This window comes from Podarcis gaigeae (assembly GCF_964106915.1).
Source record: "Podarcis gaigeae genome assembly, chromosome: 2".
NCBI classification, from domain to species: Eukaryota; Metazoa; Chordata; class Lepidosauria; order Squamata; family Lacertidae; genus Podarcis; species Podarcis gaigeae.
In genome coordinates, this window is record NC_139679.1 from 95,882,477 (window position 1) to 95,906,854 (window position 24,378).

The 24,378-nt window shown below is 42.1% G+C and overlaps 1 protein-coding gene across 1 annotated transcript in view; it reads left to right on the forward strand.

Annotated features, from left to right (window-relative positions):
* CNTN3 (contactin 3) overlaps positions 1–24,378 on the forward strand; it is a 183,281-nt gene that overhangs the window by 125,033 nt on the left and 33,870 nt on the right. The window contains exons 4-9 of the mRNA XM_083723483.1: positions 1,242–1,445; positions 1,867–1,969; positions 2,902–3,086; positions 14,045–14,181; positions 17,871–18,000; positions 20,238–20,388. Coding sequence (XP_083579609.1) covers positions 1,242–1,445; positions 1,867–1,969; positions 2,902–3,086; positions 14,045–14,181; positions 17,871–18,000; positions 20,238–20,388 — 910 coding nt within the window. The remainder of the gene's footprint in view (positions 1–1,241; positions 1,446–1,866; positions 1,970–2,901; positions 3,087–14,044; positions 14,182–17,870; positions 18,001–20,237; positions 20,389–24,378) is intronic.

Below are 24,378 nucleotides of genomic sequence, written 5' to 3' on the forward strand. Positions count from 1 at the left end.
GACGCCTTGTGGACCTTTGGGTGAAAAGGCAGGATATAAATTTAAGAAATACATAATTAGAAACACTTTTAAATTACCCTAAATCTACTTGTTTGCCATTGTTAGCTTTTTTCTAGCTTACATAATGGTATACCTTTATAGTTTAATAAAGGGCAATTAAAGATAATTGGAAAAGCAATCAAATTTTGAACTTCTTTCTGTTAACAGATACCATAAATATTTCAATAATTTGCATTAGTTTGTTTTTAGTTTTATGCAACATTTTACATACTGTGAATTAACCTTTCTGTTCTCTTATTTCTTGGCAAAGCAATACTAATACCATTCAGTAATTTTCTTTTCCTGTAGCTGCATGAAAATAATTTCCCAGGCCCACTTGTAAATTACTAGGTTACACACAGGCAAGATTTGTAAAGGCAGTGAGGAAGTTTGGCAAGATGTGTTAATGACTACTAGGCAGGTCAGTTAGATTATAATTAACTGAAATCAGTTGCTATAGAAGCTGCAAAGGCTTTTATATTCATCTACTTATTTTTTAAAGATGAAAATAATATCTACCTTTGAAACCGTGTTTTAAAAACCTTACTCAAGCATATGAGCTTGAAGAAAGATAGCATACCAGCTCCTATAGGAAATGGCTTTTGATACACACACCCATATTCTGTCCATAAACTGTGATCTATAAAACTAAATTACATAGTAACTGCAGTTCTTCTCGGATCTAATCCCATTGCCATACTACTTCAAATTGACTAGATGACGGTGGCACTGGTCCAATACCAATTTGCATGCTGCAAATCCTAATGAACCTTTGCATGTGCAACTGCACTGGATTATGGTTACTGAAATCTGTGACATGTGGCATGCTAGTGCCACATTTTTGGCCCTTCTTATCATCTTAGAATTGCCAGAATGGACAAGGGATGGAACCAAATCCACTTCTCCTATAATCTAACAACTTGCCCTAAGTGCTGAGTCACCAAGTGAAGTAATAGGGAGTAAAAGATATACATGTGTGACAGTTTTCTTAAAGTCACACACTTGTTCTAGAAAAGCACCAAAAAGCTGTTGTTGCTTTAGAGATGTGAATAATTATGGGTGAAATCATATCCATATGGTGCTATATTATTTCTACTAGGTATGGGTTCTTTCCCATAACTGTATGCAAGCAAACAACCTTGGGATTCATTTGCTTAAGAATACATCTCATTTAATGCGTATTTTCATATATTGACTTTCAGAACATTCTTATGCTTGGATCTTCAATGAATATCCATCATTTGTGCAAGAAGACAGTCGTCGATTTGTTTCTCAGGAAACTGGGCATCTCTACATAGCCAAAGTAGAGCCATCTGATGTAGGAAATTATACATGTGTCGTGACAAGTACTGTAACAAATGCCAAAGTTCTTGGCTCGCCAACACCTTTAGTGCTGCGTACTGATGGTATGTATGAGTTTATGCTTATATAATGCAGCAACTAACAGTTGCTTAGTGTAATACTCAATAGTTTCTAATTCTTTGGAATACACACTTTTTTCAATGCATAATTTATCTCTAACAAAAATATTTATGTTGCCTTTGCCTTGCTAGTTATGGCTCTTGTACTTTCCTTTAGTGCCCCATTTTTGGAGTGTAATATTCTGATGAAGTATATTGAAAGAACCCAAAGACAAGAGTGGCTACTAGGAATTGTCAACCAAATGACGGTTGTCAACCAGAAGACTACTAGGAAGCTAAAAGAAATAATACATAATAAATCCCTTCCTTAAAATATCCAAAGAAGCCTTATTGCATAGTTGTTCTCTGGGGCTCAAAGATACAAGCCTCCTTCCCTAATCATTCTTTTCCTTTTCTGAAATAATAGGAGTAATGGGGGAATACGAACCCAAAATAGAAGTTCAGTTTCCTGAATCACTTCCAGCTGCTAAAGGTTCGATAGTAAAACTGGAATGCTTTGCCCTTGGAAAGTAAGTTTGTATTCATGTTTATCCATATTGCAATAGTTGGAAACAGAAAAGTTATGTTGTACGTTAAATGGATGACGTGAGATCCTTTTAAATATGCCATAATTTTTTAGTTGCATATAAATAGTTACAATCTTTGTGTCCAGTTATAAACTGAACAACTTCTCACTATTATTGCATATGTGATACATTAATAAGATTTTTCTGCTGCCTTGTTTAAAACAAATAAGTACATACTTTGCCTCCTCCCCATTCTATCCTCACCTGTGAAGTAAGTTATGCTGAGAGTGAATGACTGTTCAAGGTCACCCAGTGAGTTTCATGTCTGAGTGGGGATTGAACCATGGTCTCCCATGTCCTGCTACAGCACTAACCACTATCCCACACTGATTCTAAGGTGGTATGACTGGTCACAAAAACACATGTTTGATAACCTCCTGAGCTAGGATTATAGTGAGAAAACATTGAACTATGGGAGTCTGCAATATTTGGGCTAAATTTCACTTTGACCCATGGATTCCCCCCCCCCCCAAAAAAAATCTAATTCTCGTGACGATGGAATTAGAACTGAAATTAGAATTCCTCCTGAGAATTTCCAGAGACCAAAAGACTAAAACAATAAAACATATTTATGCTTTTGGACTAGAGTGTCTGTCACTCCTACCTAGGATTAATGTATCCATCCGACAGCAATGAAGTCTTGGCTCACTTGACTATGTCTCAATCTTAGATAATGACTGAGTATCAAGTTCTAGATTCCCAGTCAATGAAAGTGTAACAGGTACTCTAGAATAAATTATCACAGTAGTGTGTTGGTGTTGTTTTAAAGTACCAAATATTGTTAATTCCTTCGTATGCTGCAATATTTTGTTTCATTTTTAATCAGTTCTTTTAAAATTATCTTCAAAAGCCTTAATTGCATTTGGTTTCTGCAGCCCAGTACCTCGGATTAACTGGAGAAGAGCTGATGGGATGCCATTTCCAAGCAAAGTAATGTTGAGGAAATCCAATGGCATGATTGAAATTCCAAATTTCCAACAAGAAGATGCTGGTCTCTATGAGTGCATTACTGAGAACTCTAGAGGGAAAAATGTTGCCAGGGGGCGCTTGACATATTATGGTAAGAAAACTTTTTTTTAATAGAAAAAAAATGTTGAAATAGTTTAGTCATGCTGGCCACGTGACCGGGAAGCTGTCTGCGAACAAATGCCAGCTCCCTTGGCCTAGAGCAAGATGAGCGCAACCCCAGAGTCGTCCACGACTGGACCTAATGGTCAGGGGTACCTTTACCTTTACCTTTAAAATGGCAAATGTCCAATTTTAATGTGATGCACTTGTATAAATATGAAGTCAGAACAAAGCCCAGCTACCATTCAGTGGGACTTCATCGCTAAACTGAAAACTATGGAGAGACCTGGTCTTAATAGAGATATTGGATTCCTGTCTCATTACGTATGCTAATCATCTGCATACTATCCCTTCCTTTTTTCTGTAGGACTAATTGCAGTCGTTAACAGTCGTTCAACAGGTTTACCATACCCATTGAGCCAATCACCCAACTCCTACTACCCTCCTGAGAAAAACCCCACCCTCCCACTATATATAAGGGTTTGGTGACTTCTGTTTCAGTGTATCTGAAGAATTGTGCATGCACACGAAAGCTTATACCAAGAACAAACTTAGCTGGTCTATAAGGTGCTACTGGACAATTTTTTATTATTATTATTTTTATTTTGACTACGTCAGACCAACACGGCTACTTACCTGAATCTATTTACACAGGGTTCTCAGTTTGTTAATCTCACATCATAGAGCTTTCCTAAATCAAACCCCCCAAAGGGTGATGGGGCATTATGTACATTATGATGAGAACAAGGAGAAATATATTGGCCATAGTTCATTGCCCTCTAGGATCACAGGAATATAATTGGAGTGAACTGCTTGCAGAAATCCCTTCCCCGGTCTACTTCACCTAGCGCTTTCCTTGTTGGCTTCTAGGTGCCAACTGAAACACTGCTCTTTGTGTAGGCTTTTAATGTGCAAGTTTTTAAAAGAGATTGGACTCTTAAAAGTTTTGTTATTGGTTTCAAACATAGTTTTAAGCTGACGTTGATTGCTATTGGTCTCTGCTTCCATTTCTCTTATTTCTGCTTTTAACAGAATTTCCTTCTTCCAACAGTCAGTGTGCAACTTCCTCTAATGGGACAATTCTCAGTGTGGGCAGCCAGGCAGCCAGTATAGCGTACACCAGGTCCAAACAGGAGCAGGAATACTGCTGGCTGAGCTGGATTAAGGAAAAGCAGACCTTTAAAATAAGCTTACACCCTTTTCGTTGGCATATATTTTGCTAGGTTGCCAGGCCACATGACTAAGCAAAGGGGATAAGACTAGTGAATCTTGGGTTTGTATTACTCCCTAATGGGGCTTTCTCCAATGGTGAGACATTTCCTCTGTTGAGGATTATTCCTCTCACTGCAAAAAGACTTCCTCCATCACAGAAATGGATATTGGGACACTTTTATGTCCATATTTCTTTACAAAATATCAGGAACCAGTATCTTTCATACTTACTATTGGTATATGAGAACCTGTACATGAAAAGTGCTTTTTCATATAATGATGTCTATGGTGATCATATTGAAAACATAACCCCAGTTTTGATAATATCCTTTAAGTATGTATGTTTTAATCTCTGTACCAGTGAGCAGGTTATCTTTTCGTTTTGTCTCAGTGGAAGCTGTGTCTGGTGTGATTACAATGAGGAAGATATAGTCCAGATTCCACTGCATTCCTTTTCAAGTCTATATTTGAGCAATTTGCTCTCTGTTACATATGGCTGATCCCTGGTTCATAGGAAATTATTTCCAGTAAATAACAAGAAGAACAAAAAACAGTCAGTGACAGTGTTTTAGTGATTCTGGAAGACTGGTGGTATCTAAAAGGTCTTAAATATGACATGTGCTGTTTCCTGGAATAACGTCTGACAGGAAGTTCAGAAAAGTTGATGTTGCTACTTTATTGGAAGATAAACGTGCAAATGGTTTAGCCTATTCATAAGATTTCTAAGCTGTGATATCTCCCACATTGTGACAAGTTCATATTTTGAGTCACAAGGTGATATCACCCTCAATTATGGAAAAGATATATTAATCAGAAAAAGAAAAGGAAAATCTCCCAGTGTGCAGAAAAGGATGAAAACCTTAATTATATGTAGACATAAACCAGTTAGCATTCTATAAGCATCACCCAGGCAAATGTCAAAGCAGGAAAGATTAAATAAAACTGGTTAATCCTGTCATATGGATTACAGTGGAGAACTGATAATGTAAACTCTGTATCACTTTAACATATGAGGTGGTTATTTATGGCTAGCATAGCAACTGAATCTCACCCAACCCAAACATATTTGATGGACCATCTGAATGGTTGGGGCACTGTGTAATATGGAAAGCTTCATATACAGCCAAACTATAGATGTGTGGGTGTGCACATGAGCACGTGATGTTTCTTGTTGTTGCTGCTGCTGCTGGTGGTACATCATCATCGCCGCTGCACAGCATACTTACTGTATTTTAATCAGTGTAAGAACATAAGAAGAACACTCAGGGCCAGATTTAGGTTTGATGAGGCCCTAAGCTACTGAAGGTAATGCGGCTTTTTATATGTCCAGCTGTCCTTTGTCAACAACAAATTTTTGCTGTTTTTGTGCTGAATATATGCTATATGGTAATTTATGGACCTAATAGGTATCTAAAGCCATTTGCACATGTTGCCGTGCAACCAGTCCATGCAGAATGTAGGCACCTTATATATAAATTAGGTAAAGAGACCCCTGACCATTAGGTTCAGTCGTGACCGACTCTGGGGTTGCGACGCTCATCTCACTTTATTGGCGGAGGGAGTCGGCGTACAGCTTCCAGGTCATGTGGCCAACATGACTAAGCTGCTTCTGGAGAACCAGAGCAGCGCACGGAAACGCCGTTTACCTTCCCTCCGGAGCGGTTCCTATTTATCTACTTGCACTTTGACGTGCTTTCAAACTGCTAGATTGGCAGGAGCAGGGACCGAGCAACGGGAGCTCACCCCGATGCAGGGATTCGAACCGCCGACCTTCTGATTGGCAAGTCCTAGGCTCTGTGGTTTAACCCACAGCGCCACCCGCGTCCCTATATAAAGAAATGAGCAAACCAGTGATATTTTAGGGAGAAGACTAGCAGGCGGGGCCCATTACTTACATCATAGGAGCCTACACAACACAAAGCACTGTTGCTGTGTGTAGGTTTTATTTTATTTGTTTTTTATCATATGTTTTGGAAATAATAATAATAATAATAATTTATTATTTATACCCCGCCCATCTGGCTGAGTTTCCCCAGCCACTCTGGGCGGCTCCCAGTCAGTGTTAAAAACAGTACAGCATTACATATTAAAAACTTCCCTGAACAGGGCTGCCTTAAGATGTCTTCTGAATGTCAGGTAATTCTTTATCTCTTTGACATCTGATGGGAGGGCGTTCCACAGGGCGGGCGCCTCTACCGAGAAGGCCCTCTGTCTGGTTCCCTGTAGCCTCACTTCTTGCAATGAGGGAACCGCCAGAAGGCCCTCGGCGCTGGATCTCAGTGTCCGGGCTGAACGATGGGGGTGGAGATGCTCCTTCAGGTATACAGGACCAAGGCCATTTAGGGCTTTAAAGGTCAGCACCAACACTTTGAATCGTGCTCGGAAACGTACTGGGAGCCAGTGCAGATCTCTCAGAACCGGTGTTATGTGGTCCCGGCGGCCACTCCCAGTCACCAGTCTAGCTGCCGCATTCTGGATTAATTGCAGTTTCTGGGTCACCTTCAAAGGTAGCCCCACGTAGAGCGCGTTGCAGTAGTCCAAGCGTGAGATAACCAGAGCATGCACCACTCTGGCGAGACAGTCCGCGGAGAGGTAGGGTCTTAGCCTGCGTGCCAGGTGGAGCTGGTAGACAGCTGCCCTGGACACAGAGTTAACCTGCGCCTCCATGGACAGCTGTGAGTCCAAAATGACTCCCAGGCTGCGCACCTGGTCCTTCAGGGGCACAGTTACCCCATTCAGGACCAGGGAATCCTCCACCTTAACCAGGGCTATTGACTGTCTGGCTCCGAAGCGCCCTCTCCGATTGCATGGAGCCCGGACAGCCCCATGGTTTTCCCCGGAGCTGAGGGTGATGAAACAATCGTTGAGACGGCTAGAGCGCCGGTGGCTGAAAACTCATTCTGAATCAGACCGGACACGGGTTAGAGTTCAACGTCGAGCCTACCAAGTGGCAATGGCGACGGCGAAGAGGGCCTTCTTCGCCGCCTCCATTGCATCTGCAGAAAACAGCAGCAGGAGACTTTTTCAGGTGGTTCGCAGTTTATCGGAACCACCTGTACCACCGGGGCCTGGTAGGGACCCCAAGATCTCCTGCAATGCTTTTGCAAAGTTTTTTGCAGATAAAATCGCTCAGATTCAGAAGGAGGTAGACTCCACAGTGGGAGCAGGGCCAGGGTGGGAGAGTGCTAGAGTTCTGTCTAGTCCTGTTATATGGGATCAATTCCAATCTGTTACCTCCGAGGATGTGGACAGGCTGCTTGGACGAGTGAAACCGACTACCTGTCTCCTTGATCCTTGCCCATCCTGGCTGATAAAAGTGAGCCGGGAAGGGCTGGGCGATGGGCTTTGCGGGGTGGTGAATGCTTCCCTCTGTGAGGGAGCCTTCCCAGACCCGCTGAAAGAGGCGGTCATTAAACCGCTTCTTAAAAAAACATCTTTAGACCCGGCCAATTTGGCCAACTATCGCCCAGTCTCAAATCTGCCATTCTTGGGCAAGGTGATTGAGTGGGTGGTTGCTGAACAACTCCAAGCACGCCTGGAGGAAACGGACCATTTGGATCCCTTCCAATCGGGATTCAGGCCTCACCATGGGACTGGAACTGCCTTGGTCGCGCTGGTTGATGATCTCCGGCGGGCTAGGGACAAAGGTGAGAGCTGTTTCCTAGTTCTGCTGGATCTCTCAGCGGCCTTTGACACCATCGACCATAACATCCTTCTGGACCGTCTAGAGGGGCTGGGAGCTGGGGGCACTGTCATACAGTGGTTCCGCTCCTTCCTCCTGGGCCGTGTCCAGAAAGTGGGGGGGGGTGAGTGTTCAGACCCCTGGGCTCTCACTTGTGGGGTGCCTCAGGGTTCTGTCCTCTCCCCCATGCTTTGTGCATCCAGTAGTTTTTTCCTTCAAATTTTTTTTTGGGCCCCTAAGAGAGTGCGGCCTAAGCTATAGCTTGTTTAGCTTATGCGTAAATGCGGCACTTAGAACACTGCTGGATCAGGCCAATGGTTCATCTCATCCAGAATCCTGTTCTCTCAGTGGCCAACCAGATGCTTGTGAGAAGCCCCCAAGCAGGAACTAAGGGCACCAACCCACTTGTGATTTCCAGAAACTGACATTCAGAGGAATACTGCCTCCAACAGTGGAAGCCAGCAGATGAACAACAACAAGTTTTTCATCTCAGACTTAATTGTCACAAGTGTCTAGAAGCAGCGGTGGAATAGCAGATTTGACAACTGCACCTGAATCCCTGTCAGTTTGCAAAGGTCATCATTCTGTGGCATTTTTTACTTTGCCAGCTGAGGGTTCCAAATCAGGCTCCCCGCATGATAACAGATCCAGCAGTGTTGTGGCTGTCACCGTAACACCCCTTCAACATACATCCTAGTCAATATTCTATGCCATTTACTAATGACAAGAAAACCATTGACGATAGCGTTCAATCCACCATGCTCTCTCTGCAGCTGCAGGAGGGGCCCACAATTGACAGACCTTAGTCTCTCCCAGCAGCAAATACAAGGCTATGAAGGACTGCACTCTTAATATTTTATATATACAATACATAGCAAACTGTAGCATTATATTCCTTTATGGAACAATATATATCACAAAGATTTTTGGGGCAGCATTTCTTATGCGCTGCCTGTGTGCATTGCTTAGCCTTTGCAATGGGAAGTGAAACATTCCTTAATTTGCTATTTCTACAATAAAGAAATGCCTTTCTTGGGAACTTTTTTTTTTTAAACAAAAATTGTCAGCTTGCAAAATAGTTTTATATTAAGAAAACAGCAATATAGTCTCTTGGTGTTCAGTGTGTTCATACTTTAAAATGCACAAGAGGTTATCTTGGTATTCTGCATCTATTTCTTACATTATATTGCTTCTTATCTCATAGCAACTTCTCTCAAAGCAACGATTATGTTAAAAAAGAGAGCAAAGGAGGGCAACAGTGCCCTTAAGATTCACAAAAGGAATCTGGGGGGGGGGGGGAATCAGACAATTGGATAAAAAAACAAAGAATGGCTTCTAAGACATAGTACGGTATGGACAGCTTGTGGGGCAACTGGGAAGCTATGACCTTTGCATCAAAAGAATAAAATGCCAGCTTCAGATATCTAAGGATTCAGTTGCTACAGTCAATTAGTTTGCTATATTTCTTCATACAGAATTTTCAACATCACATTACAGAAGGATTCACAAACGCTACTGCTAAACTTTCAAATCTGAGGGAGCAAGTTGGCTTAAAACAAACTGATGTAAATTAAGCTGGTGTAAAGCGACGCTTGGTCCAAACTCCATCCATCAGAAGTTCTGAACTCTGTTTAGGAGTGGAGTTACTGTTGGTTGAGCCAGCCTAAGCAGAGAGGAAAAAAACAAGCCTTTCAAATAGCGTTTCAGTTATATCACCATTTAAGCCACCATTTTGCTGTCTGCCAGGTTGCCAGATCATGTGACTGAGCTGAATAGGTTTGGGATGCAGCTTAAGACCTGCTTCTCTGGTCCTCCCATGCCACACCTGTTTTTCCAGATCTTATGCAAGTTTGAGAGCCACTGGGATGGGATGGGTTGGGTTATGCCCAGCTGAGCCGAAGATGAAAGAGTGAAGTCAGCATAGCCTGGCTGTGTCAGAAACCTCTCAGCTCAGCTGGAGACCTGCTGGATCCTAACCCACTTGTCCTGGTATAGGATTTCTCCTTTGTACTGTAACCCTATGCCTTAGTCTCCAATCCTACATGTGCTTACCTGGAGGTCCCACTCAGCTCAGCATGGCTTACTACTACAGTAAGTAGACTTGTATAGGATTGCACTGTTAGTCACTGGTGCCAAGGTTAGTCACTGGTGAGGTGGGGTATTTCTCAGAAGTGTAGTAGGAGATGGGTGATTGGCTCAATTTGTATGGTAAACCTGTTGACGACTGTTAACAACAGTTAATGACTGCAATTAGTCCTACAGGAAAAAGCAAGGGATAGTATGAAGATGACCAAAAATAGCTTTAGCATGTGTAATGAGACAAGAATCCAATACAGTGGTACCTCGGGTTAAGTACTTAATTCGTTCCGGAGGTCTGTTCTTAACCTGAAACTATTCTTAACCTGAAGCACCACTTTAGCTAATGGGGTCTCCTGCTGCCACTGCGCCGCCGGAGCACGATTTCTGTTCTCATCCTGCAGCAAAGTTCTTAACCCGAGGTAATATTTCTGGGTTAGCAGAGTCTGTAACCTGAAGCGTATGTAACTAACCTGAAGCGTATGTGTCAGGGACTCTAGAGCGGGAGCACAGGGAAGGGAGGAGATGGAGAGCGAGGGGGAGCAATCCGAGGGCAGCGTAGGAGAAGATGACAGTAGCCCGAGAGATTCCATGAGCCTCTCCAGCGAATCGGAAGATTCACAGAAGGGGGCGCCGGTGGCCAGGGCAAAGGGGGCCCCAAGGGGGACACTCCAGAAACAAGGGGCCAGCGGGGACTCCCAGAGCAGCAGTTGGAGATCAGGACCAGCTTCCCCACCAGAGCGTAGTGGGGGGGAGGAGTCCCAGGTATCGGGGCCAGCGTATTCACCACCAGGGAGAGAAGATGAGTCATGGTTGACCACGCCTACATCGGAGAGTCAGGCAACGGAGGGGAGGTCACGTCCAGCCAGCTTCCAGGAGAAAGGAAGCAGTGATAGAAGCAGTGTAACGGTCAGGAGGAGGATCACGGGGTTGGCGCGAGAGCCAAGTTCAAATGTACAGGAACGCGGGACAGCAGAGAACGAGGATTGGGAACCAGTTCCTAAAGCCCGCAGGAGGCAGGGGGAGGAGTCAGGCGACTCAGCGTCAGAAGAGTCCAGAATGGTGAATGCCCCAGCGGGCAGGAGGACCCAGAGGAGGAGAGAGGAGAGGAAGAGGTGGAGCAGGGCTAGGATCTTAAACTGGTGTCAGAGGGGAGGAGATTCAGACGGAGCTTCGCCGGTCTAGGGTTTAAGACGTAGAGCTGCGCGCTGCGGCTTTGAAATGGAAACTGAACTTCAATAAAGACTTTTGTACATAATGACAGCCTGGCGTTGGTCCTCTGTGAGCTGGGACCTAGGGGCAGCTCTGACAGTATGTAACCCGAGGTACCACTGTATCTCTATTCAGACCAGGTCTCTCCATAGTTTTCAGTTTTGTAATGAGTTGTAATAGTAAATAGTTCAGTTGGCTTCTGCTCCGTGCTTCAAGACTGTGCTTCTTAGTTCATTGGCCCTTCCGAGTTCTGGCTCTACTTTACCCTTATACTGCTTCTCTCTGGATCAGCTACTGCTAACCTCAGTTGCACATTCCCGACAATAGCAGAAGCACAAGGAGCTCTGAATGTCTTTCTTTGTTTAGCTCTGGAATAGCGAGGTCACAAAATTTCAATGAAAAGTTAAAATAGATCATTGTCACTCACTCCTAGAGCCCTACTATATGGCTTCAGCTCTGCTAAAGGGCAAAAACTAATGCTTGGACCCATATATACTGACTGTGCTGAAGTCATGGTACTTCCTTCTGAATATAGACTATTGTGGTAAAACAATAGAGATGCAATAGCAAAAACGTTCTTTCCTAAAAAGTTTAATTACAAACATAGGCATTTAAGCACAAGTTCTATGCTCCATAAACTTAAAAGCTGCATTATTTAAAGGTTTACTTAATGATGTATTTGAAATGTGATGGAATTACAGATTTTCCCACTGATATTAAAAAGTACAAGAAAAGTAATACCCAAAATCTATGGGCTTGCATTCTCCTCCTGTTTGATTGTAGTAGAGCAGAGGCTGAAGAAGGAGAAAGAGGTAATAAATTTGTGCAATTGCAAATGTAGCTATTGAGTCAAGGGCACCCTAGACTAGGATGGTGAAGGTTGAGCATCAGCTGCATTCTCCAGGGTTACAGAAATTAGATATTAGAAGAGTTTTAGCAGAGCTCTAAGACATTGCCAGAGTAATCCTGTCTGTGAGTTATGCCCACCGGTCAGGACTACTAATTCTCTTGTGTGCACAAAGCACAATTCTGCACTGGCAGAAAAAATTACGACAATGTGGTAGTAGAGGAAAAAATACAACCTTCAGGATTCAACCACATCACAGAGGAAAACTAGGATGTGACCTGGAGAGGAACAGACTTAAATTAGAATCCCATGTTCATTTAGGATCCTTTTCTCAACATACATATAATCTTAAACCTGCAGAATAACCGGTATAGCTTTGAACATTCCCACCAGAATCATTGGAGAACCCCAGATAATTCACCCCAAGGTTGAAACACAAAGGGAATAGGACTGAGCATGTAGCCAATTATTGCTATAGCACCAGAGGTATAAATTTCAAATGGGGAAGATAGATCTGTCTCTATACACACTGATACGGTTTTTATTATGGAATGTTAATGTTAACCATTGCAAGGTACCTTGAGCAGCTATACACATTAGAAAGGTACAATGAAAATCGCAATATAAATAAAATACATACAGGGATGAGTGGTGAGGCTACAAGGCTTCTTGGCCCATGAACAGGATAAGCAGTTACTGTTGTAGAGTTACAGCTCCACGTGCCAGTCATTGTGGATAGCTATCACAGTACATCTTTGTGGGCAGATAGATCTCTTCCTGACACCTAGGAACCACTCACCCACAATGGTACCCTTTGCCACACGATAACAGGCCGGATACATATTCCCCCCACACTCTAAACCTGGATTTCTGGAGCAGGGGTTCTGCTTCATCTGCCTCCCCCCGCGCCTGCCTTTAAAGTTATTGCTGCTGTCAACCACTTCCCATGATGTAGACATTGCCTTCATCTGTGCATTTATCTAAGTTGGGACTCAAACCCATGGTTCATGTTGACTGCTTCACTCTCCTTTCCCACTGAGCTACTGGACAAGTCACAGTGTTACCCTCCCCTGGGTTTGCTATTATAGTTTTCATTCTTCTTGCAGGAGTTGTGAACGTGTATGCATGAGTTCCACAGTAAGGCTTGTATCCTTCTCCTGAGAAGCCTCTAGTTTTCTATGTTGGGCCTTCTTGTACAATGAGAAGCACAGTAGTCTCTTTTCCAATGGCCTAGTTATACACTGTAAGAGTGCACTGGATTGTGTTATATCATGAGCTCATTTGACTACCACCGTGCTTTGATTAATGCCTTCTGTGCCTGGGAGATGTAGGCGTATTACTGTTCCGCAACATCCTTATTTCCAGGCACACTGTGGTATTGCCTATCAGTGCTGCTTCTGTTAGCTGTTCCTGGGTGTGCATTGTATTGTGACTACCTTATGTGGGCATGAAGCCTGCCATAGTAACCCCATATTATGTAGTGGAACAAAAGCATCAGCATGCTCATCTCACTTTTACATAACAGTTCTTTGGGTGTAGGACAAATAGTTGGCGTCTTAAAAAAAATGACTTAAAAGGCTCAATAAATCAAAGATGCAAGGAACTATTTTGCTGGGTGAGGAAATTTCATGGCTGCATACTCTCCTTTATATGGAAACTTTCCTCCTGGCTGCTTATGCACCAGTGAGGCATGGCATCGAAATCAGCACCTGCCGCCGTAACGTTAGCCGTGTTAACAGGCCTAAGTAAAAACACAATGTGACATTAATGTATCATTGAAGGAACTATTTTTTTTGGTTCAGAACATTCCCTGCATTTACTGTTGGTCAGCTGCTTTCCTAACATGCTTCTGTTATCACCTTCTTGAAGAACAATACCCCTCTTTATTAAGGCTTTCTTATCCTTTTGCTTTCCTTTAAAGCAAAGCCTCACTGGGTTCAACTCATAAAGGATTTTGAAGCTGCGGTGGAGGACAACTTATACTGGGAATGCAGAGCAAGTGGCAAACCCAAGCCATCCTACAGGTGGCTGAGAAATGGAGAGCCTCTGGCATTGGAGGTAATGGTGGCTGTTCTTTCTTTGGGCAGGGGGTGGGGTAGGCATTCTTGCATATATGTAGACCATGGACTCTGCACAAGTAACTCAAAACAAGCTGACAAAGGATAATGTTATGCCTCAAATAGCTTCTGCAGTTAATTGTTTACCAATAGCAAATTATGCTTAAGAGGATTTATTCTTTGGCACATGGGCTAAGCTGCATTGCCAATGTACATGGTGGTGTTGGCACATGAAGGTTGTGCGCCCATCATTTCTGCCTATTCTTAAAATTACTGTTGAATTGCTTGGGTTGTACTGTATGTAATGCTAATCCGAGTCTGTTTATAAATGCGATAAATAAACAACTCAGAGCAGATCCATTAAAATTAATGAGCCTGTCAGTCATGTCTATTAATTTCAGCGGGTCTATCCTGTGTAGGACTAGCATTGTATACAACTCATGGTTCTTACATTTACATGAGCAGTTAGCCAGGTTATCTATCCTACAAAGAAGGGTGCCTCCAGGCTTAATGGTAGTTATTTTCATCCTGTATCACATTGCAGGGTGAGAGATTGTCTTCTGGCTTCCCTCATATATAATCATTTCTGCACTGTTTATGTTGCTCACTTATGCAAATCAAATGGAAAGGTTGCACATAAAAGCACAAGAAATCAAATCTATTGAGAAGTGTCATTTTGCCAACTCAGTCAGCTTCCCCTTCCCCTTGCTGAATAGACAAAAGCAGTAGATGGGGAAGGCAGGGGAGGGCAGAACGGTACAAAATTTATTGGCAGGCAGTTACTATGAAAATTACAGTCTAACAGATGTTTGTTGTCTCACTTTTAGTATCATCTACGTATGTGAGACTGAGAATATCAACTTTATTCGAAGTATACTACAGTGGTACCTTGGTTTAAGAACAGCCCTGTTTACAAACTATTCGGTATACAAACTCTGCAAAACCGGAAGTAGTGTTCCGGTTAGCAAACTTTACCTCGGTCTAAGAATGGAATCTGAACGGTGGAAGGGCACCGGCGGCGGGAGGCCTCATTAGGGAAAGCACACCTTGGTTTAGGAACGGTTTCGGTTTAAGAACGGACTTTCAGAACGGATTAAGATTGTAAACTGAGGTACCACTGTATATCACTTTTGCACATTTCTAGTTGCTGGTTTCAGGATCAGCATTTGTCAGGCAACTGTTGTTCAGTTGGACAAGATTCCTAGTAGACCAAGTACAGTGATAACTAACTGAGTAGTAGGGTGATAAATAACTAAGAGAGGAATTCAGTGTAGCGCTAAGTTAAAGTCCCTTAGCACTAGCAGAATTTTTTGCGCTAGTGGAATGGTACTCATGGCTGGTTGCACAACAATTTGCTTGGTTTCGCTTTAATTCTGATACTTCCTATTGTGCAATCTGTTGCACAACAAGCTTTCTGCGTGCATAGCTGTTGTGCAGGATTTCATATTGTGCCCCCATTATTCTTGCCCTTCTGTTAGCACAACAACCCTCCCGCTGGCAGTCAGAGAACGCTGAATCTGAGCCTAGGGTTGTATCTAGTGCTAGTTCAAGATTCTATATACATGTATGGAGGATGCGGGTGGCGCTGTGGTCTAAACCACTGAGCCTCTTGGGCTTGCCTATCGGAAGGTGGGCGGTTCGAATCCCCATGATGGTGGTGAGCTCCCATTGCTCTGTGCCAGCTTCTGCCAACGTAGCAGTTCAAAAGGACACCAGTGCAAGTAGATAAATAGGTACCACTGTGGCGGGAAAGTAAACGGCATTTCCGTGCGCTCTGGCACTCGTCACAGTGTCCCTTTGTGTCAGAAGCAGTTCAATCATGCTGGCCACATAACCCCGAAAGCTGTCTGTGGACAAACGCCGCCTCCCTCGGCCTGAAAAGCAAGATGAGCGCCGCACCCCATAGTCCCCTTTGACTGGACTTAACCGTCCAGGCGTCCTTTACCTTTACCTATACATGAACATCAGTAACTTAATAGGAGGTGATTGGGGGGGGGGGGACTGTACACAGACTTATATTAGGTCTGCAAAAGGATGTAGGAGGAGGGGACTCTATAGTCTATAGACTCTGAATTTGAAGATAATCCTGGATCTCCCCAGCCTATGAAAACATGGAAAGCAATATTCTTAAATGAAATGGGCATTTTATTGATTACAAATCAATAATTATTGATTATGGGCAAATCAGTGATTTATTGATTACAAAATTGAACTGGCAAATAAAAAAAAGTTCCCTGAGAAAGTTAATGAGTTTGAGATTATGGATTTTAGAAACCTAATAATTGCAGATAAATTAAGTGGGCTAAAGTGTAAAGTTCCCCAATATGATGAGCAGTTTCTTCGTGCCTTTGTTCACAGACTGGATGATCTGAGAAATAAGACTCCTAACTTTATTTTGCCAGCAGTAGCTGAAAGGATCAGAGTCGAAAGCATTGGTTATAATTATTTCTCACCTCTATGCACCTTTGAAGGTGAGGCAGGGAGTGATACAGGAGAGGGCCTTTTCTATGGTGGGATCCTGTCTTTGAAACTTACTCCCCAGGGGAGCTTACCTAACACCATCTCTGTTATATCTTTATGCAAGGCAAATACTGTTTTTATTCGCCTAGGCATTGGAGGATGTTTACATCTGCTGATGGGATTGCCAGACTTCAAAAGTCTCTTTAGTCATATCTTCTTCTATCACATTGTATTGTATTCTTCTTCATTGGGGAGTGATTTGTAAGGATTTTAGTGTGGTTTGTAAAGCTCTATTACTAATTTCTCTTCTAGTCATGTTAGTATTCTTTCTTTCTCACAACTGCAAAATGAATCCCTCCGTGGCTTAAAAAAATCATTCCTAAGTGAGAATCATGGACCACAAAAGTGATGGTGGAAATATGATACTGGCCAAGGGGGCTGAGTCCTGCTGCCCAGATGATCAGGCAAAAAACCCGTGCTATTACAGTCAAGGCTGATTGATGTTCTCTAAGTGCCTCTAAAGATAAATTATAAGTTCTTAGGTTTCTTTCTTTTTATCCAAGTGTGCATAAATTGTGATAAACTGATTTCTGAATGTGATAGCATATAACATTATTATTTGCCTATTCAATAAGCAATGATATAAACTTCCATCTACCGTCTGAATTCGTGCTTCATGTATATATACCCTGTTCAAGGTGAACAAGACCTCTGTTTCTTTCTCAAAACACTACACCCAGTCTCTGGAGTTGTAATATGACTTGACATTCCGAAGGAGCAGAATTGAACCCCCACCCCATGCCAGGCTGCAAAACCGTTTTATAGAAGTAGGCATGCTTGTAAGCAGCAAAATTAAAGTCAGTTGATCCCCAGGATTGTTAGGAATAGGGCACATTGACAATCAAATCCAACTCAATTTTCTCAGAATTCAAAAGAGGATTTTCAAAGCTGGTGTTCCAGTTTGAGGCTTATATCTGCTGGATAGCACATAAAGCCTTGTAGCTCATAAAGGCCATTATTACTGTTATTATTGTTGTGCTACTCTCTTTGGTCAGAGCATGCCAGAAACTTCACAGTTGACTCAAGCATCAGTTAAGCTACGTTTAAACTCTTCAAATGAGATTTGATAAAAGCATGGGGTATAGTTGTGCAGTCAAAATAGCTTCCCGTGTCTGTTTTACCAGTCATTTAAAGGCATATACATTTCTAACTTTTGCTTTTGCTGTCCAGGGAAGAATACAAATCGAAAATGGGGCTTTGATCATAACAAACCTCAACTTGACAGATTCTGGCATTTACCAGTGTATTGCAGAAAACAAACACGGGACAATATATTCCAGCGCAGATCTCAGAGTTGTAGGTAGGTCTAAAATTTCCTATCTCTTTCATAGAATCGTTGGGTTGGAAGGGACCCTGAGGGTCATCTAGTCCAACCCCCTGCAATGCAGGAAACCTGCCCACAGTCATCCCTGGGTGGGCTCGAACCACCAGCCTTCTGATTAACAGCCAGATGCACCAATCCATTGTGCCACTGTTACTAAATATGTATTTCCATGCCATGTAGTTGTCAGAATGCTTGCCTTAAGAAAAAAACAAGTGGCAAAACTTGGGGTGTTGTTGTTTTCTCATCGCAGCAAAGCAACTTCTAATTGTGGTGCTGCAATACTTTACTCACCTGCATCTAGAGGATGTATTAGATGGGTGCGGGGGTGGAAGATGAAGCCTGGTGTGTTTTACAGCCCAATCATTCACTGCTTTAAAACGAGGACACCAAGATAAATTATTAATTAGGGGGAGAGCAGAGACAAAGGCTTGGATGCAGTCCCAGAGATTAAAACTAATCACACGATCTGGAAGCAACTTCGGTTCAGCACATTACTCAGGTGTGCTGACCTTCTGCATCACGGCCCTGGTATTCCTGGGAGAGCAATGTCATTTAAAAAGCAATAAGATGGGTTCCTGTGACCCCTTCCTTGATTATGGAGACAGGGGCCAGTTACTGAGGTTATGCCAACTTGCTTTTGAAAACAAATGGCAAACACTCATCAAGGCTGAATGCTTGACTCTCGGCGCTTCCACAGAATTCTAATAACAAGCACCCTTTTTCACTGATAAGGCAGTTTAGAGAAGCCTTGACGACCACCTCGAGCAGTTTCCTTTTAAGCATTTCTAAATAGTTACCAGCACCTGTTCATTGTTACAATTCACAAAAGTCACATCAAACTATCCTCACAGCTATATACAGCACATGGGGTCGTATCCAGCCAGTGCAAGTTCTCAATCCTCTCCTTTCCCTGTGCAACCCCTAAATCTCACCCACAACAGATTTAGGGGCCATCCTGGGAGAGAGAATGGCAGGGAAGTTCCACTGCACAGCCCAGAATTGTTATGCTAGCAGAACTGTGTAGTTGGAACCACACACGGGCTATATTTGGCCAGTTGTCTCACTCCATTTGTCACTTGTAATATAACCTGCTCTATTTGTACTGAAGAGCATGAGGAAGCCAAGAGGAGCCTGCTAATGGTTTGAGGTTGATTGCAAGGTTATTAGTTTGAGAGTTTTTGTGTGTGCCAAAAGCAGTTCTCTGATATTGCAGCACTCGATAAATTTGCAAAAAAAATAAAAAAAATCACTTAAATATGAGCCCAAAATCAAACTAAAGGTCAGCTCACATGGCATCATTTTAAGATTGCCCTTCTGCTCTTTGAAGTTATCCTAAGCTGTGTATTCCAAGGAGACCTGTTCTGCTTCCATTTTGTGTTCCTTCATTAGCACCTTGGCTGAAGAGGTTCCATATTTTCCAAAATGGTTGGCTGGCAAAGAACTCGCAAACCAAGCCCTAAATGTGCTTGAAAGCCTCCTGCCAAAATCTTCTGCTGAAATGAACAAGGAAGTGCTTTTGCCTTCAGTCCATTGCCATAGCACTTCCCAAAATTGTTAATGTTAAGTCTTCCTCATGTTCCTGGTGTAATCAAAGCAACGCTGTCACCTGCTGATTAGCCATGAAGAACTCTGATATTATTTTGGAAGAAACAATCATTTTGAACTCCACCTGAAGCCTAGACCAATTGTTTTGGGGCCCTTCCCAGTCTTACTAGTAACAGCACTATAGTATGTGTTTCTTCGCCGCCACCAGACTGGTAAAATGAAGCAGTCATCAGCATTATCCCATTGTAATCCACAACCTGACATGCTAAAAGTTGTGTCCTTATGCAGTTTCTGAAATCAAATTATATTCAGAAAAGCCAGTTTCTCTGGATAGCAGTCGCTGGGAGAAACTGGCGGAAGAAAGATGTACCCTGCTTGTGAGCTTCCTGCAGGCATCTGGTTGACTGTTGTGCAAAATGGAATTCTGGACTAGATAGACTTTTGGTGCGATCCAGCAGGACTCTTCTCATGTTCAATGAAATGAAAATGAAGTATGTGTTTAATTCCAGCTGAATTCAATGACAATTTAATGTGTGATAATGTGCAATGGTAATTCAGATTCTTCGGTGGTTAAATGAAAAACGGGCCTATTTTAACTCACGGGATCCACTGGGGCCATGGCAGAGAAAGTTGTGTTTCATAGTTAATATTCTTTTTTCCGCTGCTAGCCTCTGCTCCTGACTTCTCTAAAAGCCCAATGAAGAAGCTGATTCAGCTTTTAATTGGCAGCACAGCTCATTTTGACTGCAAGCCGAAATCTTCCCCTAAAGCGACGACTACTTGGAAAAAGGGAGGTGAGCTGCTCCAAGAAAATGAAAGGTATTATGTGAATCATGAGTGCTTCCATACTACAATTTAAACTATTATTCTTAGTCCCTATCCTGAATAATAATAATAATAATAATAATATGCACTAATCTAAACGAGGTAATAAACATGCAAACACAGCTTTTGTAAAAGTAATTGAGCTTCTCTTTTCCCCCTTTTTGGATCCACCAGAGTAACATTCAAGGCCACTGAAACAACACCCTGTCTCCCCAGTTCCCCAGTAGATACACTGCACATACATTTGGTCTTTTTCTGTTTTATGGTTAAGAACAGTAGCTACAGAAGTGTTGCAACACTTCAGAGAGCGATTTCTTGTGAAGTGGTCTTTCATACACACAACAGCCTGCCTCGCAAAATGCATGAGATAGGGTGTGTGCTTGTTGTAATGTAATATATAAACACAACACACAAACACACATAGATTGCAACAGCAAGGAATTTTAAAAGATAGGAACTGAAGATACCAGGGTTACAAAAAAGGAGCAAAAGCCTTAATAGCTAAATAACTTCTGCTTATAATACGAAGGCTGGAGGTGGAATCCTACGCACTCTACTAAGGAAGAAGTCTGACTGATTTTTTTCCTGAGTAAACATACTTTTGTGAGTTTGCAGTGGTGGTTAGGCTGTATACCTGACCAGTAAAGTGAAATTGAAGTATGTTCCTAAGCAAACAAAAACAAAAATACTTTATGCCCCAGGAAGCTTATAATCTAAATTCAGTTAGTCATGCGCAGGAGAAAGAATAGTGGAAAGTAAGCAATAGGAAAGGCGGGGAATGGATGTGAGCAAATGCAGAACATGTACCTGGGCTTTGTTTCACTTGAGCGTGAGACCTAGGGAATTAAGACAAAGGCTTCTCAGATGAAGGACATTTTCAGCTGAATTTGAAGAAAGGGGGTCACTAGGTAGGAAATGGTAGCATCAAATGAGGTTTAACAACTTGACAGCATTGCTCCAGGAAGCCTTGCCAGGTTGGAATTTTATCAGCAAAGAGCAATGGGTGGTGGTTGTTGCAATGCTTGAAGCAAAACTGAAGAGTCCTCAGCTGCCTCATTCAGTTCCTAAGGCAAGTACACAAATCTTGCCCCCTTCCTCCTTTTTTTAAACATCCCCCCAAATATGGGGAAATACTTCCACAGGAAGAGAAGTTCTTTTAAAAAACACACAACTCAGTGTGGTTCAGCACAGCACTAGGCCAGCAAATGCATGATGCCTTGATCTAGTTGGGAATACAGCTTCTAATGCAAATAAGGATGCACATCCCATTGAAATTTTCAGTTCAGTGCTGACCAACACTATGTTTCCATCTATCTTGTGCAAGACTTGATGCATTTAGATACCTTTTTTTTGTCTCAACTAAATTGGATAGATCTGAACATGAGGAAAGTTAGGGATAACTGTCAACACCACTAGAACAATATCAATACTGAAAATGCAACATCATGAATATCTATATATCCCCAAAAACTAAATTATGTCACCAAGATACTGTCTAGGTGACAGAATATAACTTCCCTGAAGTTTGTAAAGTTTTGTTCCATGCACTGTGTGTGAGAGGGAGAGAGTGCACAGCTGATTGTGGAAATTAGAGGGGGGAAATACAGTAGAAGCTATATGTTGAGAAAAAGGTGACGTGCTCAGGTAATCCTGCAGGCGTAATATCATTTCATACAAACTCACGCCCTTTTCCAGCAGTTGGGCGTTTTAGCACAAATTGGCCTTTAGCACAAAACTGATGAGACGTTGTCATTGTCTCTGGAGATTTGATTTGTGCCATAGTGTCATCATAAGCAATATTTGAAAAGTGAGGCATGCACATAAAAGGAAGAATACATGGTAGAGATTCGTGTTAAGAAATGACTGGTGCTTAACAATGGGTCGTCTCCTGTTGTTTTCTAAATAAAATGCATTGTGAAGAAGTTGCAACGCCATAGCAAATCAGCAGACGATACAAATTATTCTGGAGAGTCAAAGTGGTGCCAAGGGAGCTAATAAAGCCAGGCAGCCTAGCAGCACCTTGACAGTTCAGAATCAATGCTGACAAATGCAAGGAAATGTGTGTTGGAAGGGAAAAATTGAACTACTCATGTACAGGACTAGGTTGTAATAAATTAACCTGTAACAGCTTAGACTGGAGCATCACTTGTGGAGAGTTCAATGGAGATATGTGCTCATTCTGCAGCAGCAGCAGTCAAAACAAAGTGAACTGAGAAATGAAGAACGAGATAGAAAATAATACTAGAAATCTCGTTCTGTTGTTACATAAATTGATTTTAATGCCCTTAGACCTTGAATGCTGCACACTGTCCCGATCATCCTAGCTCAGTGATATAAAGAGACTAAGGGATGGCAGGTGAAGATTCAAAAAAAATTGCAAAGGCATCCCTATGAACTGTGAGTAGGAAGAACTCAAGACTGATTTAGTCTGAGGAAGACTAATTGTATGGGAATCTCTAGGTACAGAAAAAGCATTATCAGAAGCTTAATATTTACCTAACTATAGCTTCCATTACTAGGAACAAATGAAAAGCAGTGCATTTAAGGCAGCAAGGAGCTTATGTTGACATATTACCATTAGCATATGGTATGGTTGAACCAACATTGTGGAGCGACTAGAGTGTTCTGTTTGGAACCAAACTGACAAGTTTGTTGTTATCCAGAAGTGTTTCATTGGGATTGTTGAAGGAAAGATGGGACATAACAATTGTTCTAAATGTGCCAGATTACTGAAAGGATTTAGATAAGTGGGGGGGGGGGGGGAATCCAGTATAAATAATTGTCAGTCGTGGTACTATGCACTATGAATGGAGAGCATGAGAAATGATTTTGAAATATACCACAAGAGTTATTTCAGCCAATTAAGGTAATTTCTCATGAAAAGATTCGCATAGCATCAGCATTCACAGTTGCAAGTTAGGTTATTTGTTTCGAGTAGAGTTATCTGTGCAGAAAACTACCGATTATTCTTATGTTCCCTTATTCTCTTTGACAAGCGTTGACATGTCCTTCATTATGACTAGCAACCAAATGGTTTTACTCTGGAAAGGCAAAAGCAATAAGGAAATGCAGAAGTAATGTTGTTTTTACTGCATCCATGTCTTTTGTCTTTGGTACGAGTATCCTAATGTAGGGGGAATGGTTTATTCTTTTTATTTATTTATTTTATCTCAGACATTTCTATGCTGACTTGCCTCTTGCAGTGCACCAGGAAAAAGGTATTCATAAAACACTTCACTGGAATCCTTCCCTAGCCATTATGGTCATACATTGTGTGGCTTTTTAAAAAATAAATAAATAAAAATTGTTTTATTTTCTGTAGAGAGAGCAATTTAGACCAGGAACTGAAAGATGAAACCAGAGACCAACACAGCTTTTATAAAGCCATCTACAAATTTCTGTGACCATAGCCCTTATACTATATTTGGTCTTTTAGGAAGAATTTGTAATACTCTGATCATAAGGAAACCTACCTGTGATTAATTGCTGCATAGGACTTCTTATCCATGAGCTATCCAACTAAGTCATCACACGAGTAGAACAAATTTTGCTAATGTAACAGTATTCAGCTCTTCTCTGGAAGCCCCTGCACCACTCCCAGGGCAGATTTTGGCATGTGTGGGCTGGGAGCTGGGGTGGAACAAATATTGTTACTTGTTGTTCAAGTAAAAGTGCAATCACTTAGATACAGCCCCAGGGCTTCAACAGCAGCACAATCCTCTACAAGTTTACTCAGAAGTAATCCCTTTAGAGTCCAGTGGGACTTACATGCTGGTAAGCGAACTGCAGCTTATTATACACTGGAAGTGTCCAATTCAATTGCATCTATCAAGAAATGAGGAAGAAGGTAAAATATGCAGAAGCTATTCAGCAAGTTGAAAGCCACTGAATTGACCCTTTTCCAGAGACACATTTGTTTTTAACATTCCATTGTCAAAACACAGTTATTTTTATGAAGTGTTGTTTGTCTAGCCGTATGCCCCT